The sequence below is a fragment of the Sorex fumeus genome, unplaced genomic scaffold (assembly GCF_029834395.1).
Source record: "Sorex fumeus unplaced genomic scaffold, SorFum_2.1 ptg000128l, whole genome shotgun sequence".
Lineage (NCBI taxonomy): Eukaryota > Metazoa > Chordata > Mammalia > Eulipotyphla > Soricidae > Sorex > Sorex fumeus.
This window is the reverse complement of record NW_026606185.1, coordinates 1,710,520-1,719,303: the sequence shown is the minus strand read 5'-3', so window position 1 is coordinate 1,719,303 and position 8,784 is coordinate 1,710,520. Positions and strand designations below refer to the sequence as shown.

Sequence of the window (8,784 nt, the reverse complement as noted above, 5' to 3'; positions counted from 1 at the left end):
CCCATTCTCAGCTCTGGAAACCTTTGGTGATCTGCCCCTGGGTACCCACTGTGGTTCAGAGTGGCCAGGGCCAGTCTGGAGCACCAACCAAGGTTACGAATTGGATCTGGGGGATGGGAGGGAAGCGATCACCCTCCAACCCTCTCACCTCCCACCCACATCTGGAGCCCTTCCAGCCCTGGGGCCGCTGGGAACTCCAACTGACTCCATCGCCCTTCTATTAACTTCGGATTGCACGGCCAAACGTTTCTTTTTTGCTTTCTTGGTGCTGTGGGCATTCCCGGGCCTACTGTGGCACGTCCGGCCGCTGCCTAAGCGTGACCGAGGCGCCGCCGCTGACCATCACGGCGGGGTAGAGCGGCCGCGGGAAGGCGGCCAGGAAGCGGTAGAGCAGGTCCACGCCGCCGGCCACACCATAGAAGGACAAGCAGCCGGCCGCGCAGTCCAGCGCCACGCCCAGCGTGCGGTAGTAGCGGCCGCGCAGCGCCGTGCGCGTGTTGTCCGTCCACGCCGCGAACTCGAGCGAGTCCCACTCAAGGCACCACGAGTCGGGGTTGCGGCCCAGCAGGCACACGACGGGCCGGCGTGGGGATGCGGGGGGCGCGCGGCGCGCGGTCACTCCCACGCACACCCACGCGTCGGGCACGTCGGCCTCCCAGTAGTGGCGGCCCTCGGACAGGCCTGGCGAGCACAGTGCCTGCGGCCACTGCGTAAAGCCGCCCAGGGGGCCCGTGGGCCGCTGCGCCAGTACCACGCCCAGGTTCAGCACCGAGTGCGCCTCCGGGAACAGCAGCAGCTCATCGCTGGCCGCGCTGGGGTCGAAGCTCAGGTTGCAGTACCCTGCGGGGAGAGGGGCCGTGGGAGCCCAGGGCCAGCACCCCCCACCCGCCCTGCGCCTTCCCCCCCAGGGGGACACCTCCCCAAGAACCCGCAGCCAGATGGACAATCTCCTAGGGCTGAGCTCTCAGCCGGCCCAGTGGTCCATCCCTGGTTTCTAGTCCCCTTGCCAGAAGTGATTCCTTAGCACAGAGCCGGGAGTTAACCCTAAGCATCATTGGGGGTTGGGGGTAGCCCAGAAACAAAAAGAAAAAGGAAAAGAAAAAAAACCCATAAAAGTAAATTATTAGGCTGGAGTAGAGCAAGGAGCGCATTTGCCATTTGCCTTGCACGCAGCTGACCCAGGTTTGATCGCTGACATCCCATATAGTCCCGTGTCTGCCGCCCCCCCCCCCCCCCCCCCGCTGAGCACCTCCAGGAGTATGAGTGCAGAGCCAGGAGTAACCCCTGAGCATCCATCACCGAGTGTGGCCAAAAAAGGATTAATTAATTAGTTAATTAATTAATTAATTTTGGGGCTGGAATGATAGCACAGTGGGTAGGGTGTTTGCCTTGCACATGGCCAACCCGGGTTTGATCCCCAGCATCTCATAGGGTCCCCAGAGCACTGCCGGGAGTGATTCCAGAGTGCAGAGCCAGAGCAACCCCTGAGCATCACTGGGTGTGATCCCTCCCCCCAGATAAAAAGCAAAATAGGACCAGAGTGATAGGACAGCGGGTAGGGTGTTTGCCTTGCACGCAGCCGACTGGGGTTCAATCCCCGGCATCCCATATGGTCCCCTGAGCACCGCCAGGAGTAATTCCTGAGTGCAAAGCCAGGAGTAACCCCTGAGCATTGCTGGGTGTGACCCACAAAAGGAAAACAAAAAGCAAAATAAAAATAATTTTATTTTGGGAGGCCACACCTGGCTGTGCTCAGGGATCCCTCCTGGCAGGGCTCAGAGGACCATGTGCGGTCCTGAGGGATGGAATCCAGGTGGGCTGCGTGCTGTGTTATGGCTCCAGCCCCAAGCTGCCATTTCTAGTGGAAGACAAGCAGCCCCCCAGCTAGTCTCCCAGCCTGAGGAGCCTCCCCTTTCCTGGGGAACAAAGTGATAGTAAAGCAGGGAGGGCATTTGCCTTGCATGCAGCTAGCCTGGGTTCGATTCCCAGCACCCCATAGAGTTCCCCAAGCACCACCAAGAGTGAAACCTAAGTGCAGAGCTGGGGGTGAGCCCTGAGCACCGCTGGGTGTGGCCCAAAAATAAACAAAAGAAGAAATACTTAGGGGGCCACCATATGGTACCCGGGATGGGCCCGGAGCCCCGCAGACCGAGCGAGCACTGAGCCCCGCAGACTGAGTGAGCACTGAGCCCCGTAGACCGAGTGAGTACTTAAGCCCCGCAGACCGAGTGAGCACTGAGCCCTACAGACCGAGCAAGTACTGAGCCCGGCAGACTGAGCGAGCACTGAATCCTATGATACGAGTGAGCACTGAGCCCCGCAGACCGAGTGAGCACTGAGCCCTATAGACCAAGTGAGCACTGAATCCTGTGACGCGAGCAAGCACTGAGCCCTGCAGACCGAGCAAGCACTGAGGCTTCTCACTCCTCTCCCAGCCCTCACAGCTCCGCTCTGATCCGTGCAGGACCCCAGGATGGAGATGGGGCCAGGGCAGGGCTCCCCGACTTGACCAGAGTCCAGCCCCCCGGGGAAGGGAGTTCCCAGGAGGGTCACTGGGTCATTCACGTCCAGCAGCTGATGGGGTGGGGTGGGCAGGGTAGCAGGGGGCAAGCCAGCTGAGGGCAGAGGTGGCCACCTAGGGCCAGGGCTGGCGGCTGAGAGAGGCCTGTGGGCTGGACCGAGGTTGAGTCCAGGCCAGGCCAAGTCACTTGAGATTTCTGGGCACGGGTGAGGACAAGGAGGACTTCCTTTTCAAAAAAATTGGGGGGGGGCACCTGGAGATGCTCAAGGGTTACCCCTGGCGGTGCTCTGGAACCACATGGGATGTCAGGGATTGAACCTGGCTGGCCGCGCGAGGCTGGCCCTCCCGGCTGTGCGATGGCTTCAGCCTCAGGACCTTGCTCCTTGCAGCCCTGACACAGGTCACGTGGGGCTGGGCCAGCCGAGCACCCTGGCCCTCCTCCCTCCCTTCCCGAGTGTGGGGCTGGACCCCAGGGCTGAAGCCTCACACTGCATCAGTGTCTTCCTGTCCACAGGGCCAGGCAGCACCTCGTAACAGCTCATCTTGATGCCTGGGCAAGGGTGGGAAGGAGAGGGACTGGATCAGGACCAAACCTTAGCCCGGCATCCTCCACGGCCTTCCTGGAGGCGGCGTTGCCTGGGGAAGATGCACCAGTGCCCAGCTGCCTTTCCAGCCCCCGTGCCATGCAGACTGACCCTTGAGCAGCAGCTGGTTGAGGAAACTGAGGCCCGTTTCCCGCAGCCCTCTCCGGAGCTCTGCCAAGGTGTCGCGCAGCTGCGGGAAGCTCTCCTGGTCCTCACACTTGATGCCCAGCAATGAGGCCTGGGACTCAGGGCTCTGCTTGAGTCTGGGGAACGCCTGGAAGCAGAGAGGGCCCAGCAGCAGTCGTGAGTCCTGAGCTTCTGGGGCTCGGTGTCCCCAGGGCAGGACAGGTGGGGAAGGGGCCCGCTTCCAAGCCTGCCCTCCTCGGACCCCCCTGCACCTCCTCTTGGAAGTTTGCACTTGAGGCACCTGGAATTTGGCACAGTTCCATGGCCTAGTGCATTAGGCAGAAAGGGTCAGTTTCTTTTTTTGGGGGGGGGGCGGGCACACCCAACTCCTGATGGGGCTCAAGGGACCTTATGGGATGCCCTGCAGGCAAGGGCAAGTGCTGTCTGCACTGTACCATCACTCCGACCCCCAAAGATGGTCTTTTTAGTTGTGTTTCAGTTAGGGTGTCACACACCCATGGTGCTCAGGGCTGACCTCTGACTCTGCACTCAGGGATCACCCTGGGGGGGGTTTGGGGGGTCCTATGGGGTTCCTGGATGGAACCCAGGTCTGCCACGTGCCATCTCTCCAGCCCAAGAAGGGTTTTAAAAATGACGGGGAGAGGGCTGAGGAGTCCAGAAGGCTTTTATTTTGGGGGTGGGACTCATACCCAGCACTGCTCAGGGGCTACTCTCAGCTGTGCTTGGGGGGTCCATGACCGTTGAATCCGGATGTCCGACAGGGAGGGCATGTCCACCACCAGCCCTCCAAGCCCTCTTCCTAGGCTAGTGCATGCTTGCTGCGCGTGGGGACCTGAATTCAAACCCCAGCCTCATGTGGCCCTGAGGACCCCCAACCCCCTAGCAGGCTGATCCTGGTGGTCCCCGCAGGGCTGGGTCTGAGCCATGCGATGGTCAGTGCACATTTGCCCTCCCAGGGACCATCTGGCTCTGGGTGGGGGTGTGGTACTGAGAGCACTGCTTGGGAGTGTCCCCATCCCCATCCAGGAGAGATTGTGGGGGTGGGGCAGTGTTTCTCTGAACTTTTCGCTGCTAGCAGCAAAATCTTTCCAAATGCTTCCTGTGGCATGTGGGGGCCAGGGGGAACCTGGGACACCCGCATGGATGTGCCGTGGGCTCTGGACCCGAGCCAGGAGCCCTGCCATGGGCAGGCCAGTGCCAGGGGCAGCAGAGCAGATTTGGGGGCCACATCAGGGCTCCCTGGGAGGAGGGAGAGCCAGTGCGCACTGGTGTGAGATGCCCAAATCCTAGGGCGTCCCCGCCCCCAGATAGTTCCAGGGAAATGAAGGCAGACCACGCAGAGACTGAGGGGCTGGGGCCACAGTCCAGCAGGGAGGGGTTTGCTCACACTCAGCCAACCCAGTTCCATCCGTGGCACCCCATAGGGTCCCCTGAGCACTTCTGGGAGTGACCCTTGAGCACAAAGCCAGAAATCAACCCTGAGCACCGTGAGGTGTGGCCCCAAAACACACAACAAAGATAAGGCTGAGGGGCTGGAGCGATAGCACAGCGGGTAGGGCAGCCTTGCATGTGGCTGACCTGGGTTCAATTCCCAGTATCCCATATGGTCCCCCAGCAGCACCAGGAGTCATTCCTGAGTGTAAAGCCAAGAGTAACCCCTGAGCATCGCTGGGTGTGACCCAAAAAGAAAAAAAAAGATAAGGTTGAGCTGGTTCCGAGGACTGGACACTCGGGTTCTATCCCCAAGGCCACACGGTCCCCTGAGCATTTAGCTGGGAGTGGCCTGAAGAAAACCCAAAAGGCTGAGGCTGTCTGGGGAACCGCAGGACAGAAGCGCAGGGCTGGGGGCACGTGCGTGCAGGGGGCGCCTGAAGGTCGGGAAGGGCGTCTGGCCTGAAGGAACTCGTGGTTGCTGGGGTGGCCGAGCAGTGCCCGGAGCCCACGGCTATCTTCCTCCAGCTGTCGCAGGCGGTTACGGCTCTGCTGGATGGAGCTGTCCAGCTGCCCGAGGGACTCCAGCTTCTCCTGCTCCAGGAAGTCCAGGACCCTCAGCTGCAGCTCTTTGACCTCCTGGATGATGTCCAGGAAGCAGCTGTTGACCTCCTCTCGGGCCATGCGGACCAGTTTCTGGGGGTGGGGAAAGCAGGCGAGGGGTACAGCCGAGCCCCCCGAGTGCCCCACGGGCCCAGCCCGGAGCTGCCTCTGATCTCCCGTGTGACTCCGGGCTCTGCACTCGGGGATCACTCCTGGCGGGGCTCCGGGGAATGGAGTGCTGGGAACCAAACCTGGGTCAGCTGCGAGCAAGGTCAACGCCCTGCCCGCTGGACTATCATCTCTCCAGCTCTGGGTCCCAAATTGCCTGCTGGGCCTCCCTCTCTCCACCTGGGCCTCAAGTGTTCTGCTGATTACAGGACGGGGTGCTGGGGGTGTCTGGGGTGGGGTCCAGGGGCACCCAGGTGCTGGGGGTGCCTGGGTATTCCGGGGGAGCCTGAGACAGGGTGCTGGGGAACCCCGGGGCGGGGTGCTGGGGTACCCAGGTACTGGGGGAGCCTGGGAAGGGTACTGGGGATCCCGGGCAGGGTGCTGGGGGCATCTAGGGCAGGGTTGTGGGGCAGCCTGAGACAGGGCACTGGGGATCCCAGGGCAGGGTGCTGGGAGCGCCCGGGGCGGGGTGCTGGGGGCACCCAGAATGGGGTTCTGGGGGCGCCCAGGGCAGGGTGGAGGGACCCTGACCGAGAGTGCGGCCACTCGCCCACGGTGCTGCTGGCTATCCTCGGAGATGATCAGCATCTTGTTCCCCACGTTGGCCTGCTCCTTCCGCACTTCAGCCTGCAGGGGAGCCCCGGGATCAGGGCAGTGCCCAGCCAGGGCACTGCGGAGACCTGCCTGGCTAGCGCATCCCAGAAAGAGTGGCACCGAGGAAGGGGCCGTGGGGTGGGGAAGGGCACACAGAGGGAGTCTCCACAACCGAGCGCCAGGTGTGGCCAGAACTGCAAGTTCTTCATCCACCCCCCACACAGGCCTTTTTAAATTTTTTTAGTTTTTGGGTCACACTAGTAATGGGCAGGGCTCACTCCTGCTCCCACACTCAAGCCATACTCAGGCATTGCTCCTGGCGGTGCTCAGGGGATGCCAGGGATTGAACCTGGGTTGGTCGCTTGCAAGCCAAGTGCCCTCCCCGCTGTCCTATTGCTCTGCTAGGATCAATCTTGGCTCTTGTTTGTTTGACTGGGGGCCACACCTGGTGATGCTCAGGCTGACTCCTGGCTCTGTACTTAGGAATTTCCCCTGGTTGTGTTCAAGGGACCGCCTGGGATGGTGGAATGAAACTGGGCTGGCCCAAGCAGAGCAAGCGCCCTCCCCGCTGCCCTGTTGCTCCGGCCCCTCTTCGCTCTTTCTAAGGTCTAGTCAGGTGCCTCAGTGAGCTGGTGGGTGATGAGCCAGACCAAAGAAACTCACTACATGATCTTTCTTTTCTGCCTTTTGACTTTTGGGCCACACCTGATGGTGCTCAGGGCAGACTCCTGGCTCTATACTCAGGAATTACTCCTGGCAGTGCTCGGGGGATTATAGGGGACGCAGGAGATCAAACCCAGGTCAGCCGCATGGAGGGCTTAGGTTCTGCACTCAGGAATAACTCCTGATGGTGCTTGGGGGAACATATGTGATGCCGGGGATCGAAGCCGGGTCGGCAAGTCAAATGCCCTATCTGCTGTACTATCTTTCCAGTCCCCACTTTTTTTTTTTTTTTGGTTTTTGGGTCACACCCGGCGATGCTCAGGGGTTACTCCTGGCTCATGCACTCAGGAATTGCTCCTGGCGGTGCTCGGGGGACCATATGGGGTGCTGGGAATCGAACCTGTGTCGGTCATGTTGGCTGCGTGCAAGGCAAACGCCCTACCCGCTATGCTATCGGTCCAGCCCCCCCACTTTTTTTTTTAAACCAGACTTTTAAAATCCAGACATTATGCCTCTGTCATCAGCCATGTCCACCCAGCTTGGGAGCCAGCTTCAGGGAACTCACTAACGCCCTGCCTGGCATGACCCCGCTTCTTAGCTCCTAGGAAATAAGCCTCCTGAGTTGGGCTTTGGAGGGCATGCGGGGGGGGGGGGGGGGGGGGCGCTTGACGCGGGGGTGGGTGTGGGGGCGGGGTGGGGTGTAAGTGCTCAGGAGTGCCTCCTGGCGGCGTGGAGGAACGGCATGCAGGGGCCCTCCCTGGACGGCAAGGGCCACGCTCTGCTGCCTCCCACCGGGCAGCCCCCTCCCACCTCCTTGCTGGCGCGCTCCTCCTCCATGGGGACGGTGTCGTGGCCCTTGTGCCCCTCTTGCAGACATGCGTGGCACAAGCAGCAGCCGTCCGTGCGGCAGAAGAGCTGCAGCAGCTGGCGGTGCTGGGGGCACGCGGGCTCCAGCAGCTGGTGGTCCCTGAGGAGCTGGTCATCGCTGTGGCCGAGCAGGTGTTTGTCGTCCCGGGAGGCCTCACCCTGCGGGCCTGACTGTAGCTTCTGGGGGCCGCAGAAGCCGCAGGGCGCGAGGTCCCGCGAGGCCCCCGCGGCCCCGCCTCCAGAGCCCACCAGCTCCTCCAGGAGGACGTCCTCGCTGAGGTACGGCCGGGCCGGGAAGCTCTGCCAGCAGCGCGGGCAGGAAAGGGTCTCGCCCAGACTGGCCTGGTGGTCCCAGAAGCTGTGCAGGCACGTCATGCAGAAGCTGTGGCCGCAGGCTGTGGTGACCGGCTGACGGAACACGTCCAGGCAGATGGAACAGACTACCTGGGCTTGACTGCTGCCATCTGCAGGGTCCGGGGGGCGTCTGGGCGGCAGGGCGGGGGTGGGCTCCAGGTTCAGCCCTGGGGGGACGGAGCCAAGCCAGGTTGAGGCCAGGGCTGGAATGGAGTTGGTCTTGAGGGGTGCACTCGGCCCCTGGGAGCCCCTGAGGGCCCTGGGGTGCAGGCATGACGGGGTGTGGGTGGTGGGTAATGTTGAGATCTCTGGGAAAAGTTCCTAGAATAGAAAATGGCTGGGGGAAAAGAGGCCCCCCCTCCCCCACTCCCCCCATGAGAAGAGGAAGGAGGTACACCGGGCTCTCTGGGCGAAGGTGCCTGGGTACTCACGTGAGCTCTTCTGCACATCAGGGAGAGGCAGAGGCATGGCGGCCCTCGGGTGGGAGGGAGAGAAAGAACGGGGGCTCAGGCGCCAGACCCCCACCCTGTGGCTGGGAGGGTCCTCCAGAGTCAGCTCAGTCACTGCAGCCCCCCTGGGTGGCTGGGCCCCCTCCCCTTTCCTGCTGTACTGAGGGCCCCATGAGCTTGTCCCTGGCTTGCTCCCTGATGTCACTATTCAACTGTCACCTGTGTCTGCTTGTGACATCATTAGGGGCCAGGAGCAGGTGTGTGTGTGGGGACTAAGTCCAGCCTACCCCAGGCAGTGCTGACCTCCATACACCACCCCAGGCACTGCAGGGAAGCTGGGCAGCGGGCAGTAACTGCAACCTGCACCTCGGCACTGTCCTGTGACCGCCTGGCGTCTTGGCAC

General features: G+C 62.0%; 1 protein-coding gene across 1 annotated transcript; it reads right to left on the bottom strand.

Annotated features, from left to right (window-relative positions):
- Positions 1-286: 286 nt before the first annotated feature.
- Positions 287-8,400, bottom strand: LOC130045471 (E3 ubiquitin/ISG15 ligase TRIM25-like). Its single transcript, XM_056138409.1, has 7 exons — positions 8,364-8,400; positions 7,522-8,099; positions 5,986-6,081; positions 5,146-5,379; positions 3,217-3,379; positions 3,009-3,071; positions 287-840 (listed from the first exon to the last, which is right to left on the bottom strand). The coding sequence occupies exons 1-7, from the start codon at positions 8,398-8,400 to the stop codon at positions 287-289; spliced, it is 1,725 nt and encodes a 574-aa protein (XP_055994384.1).
- Positions 8,401-8,784: the final 384 nt, after the last annotated feature.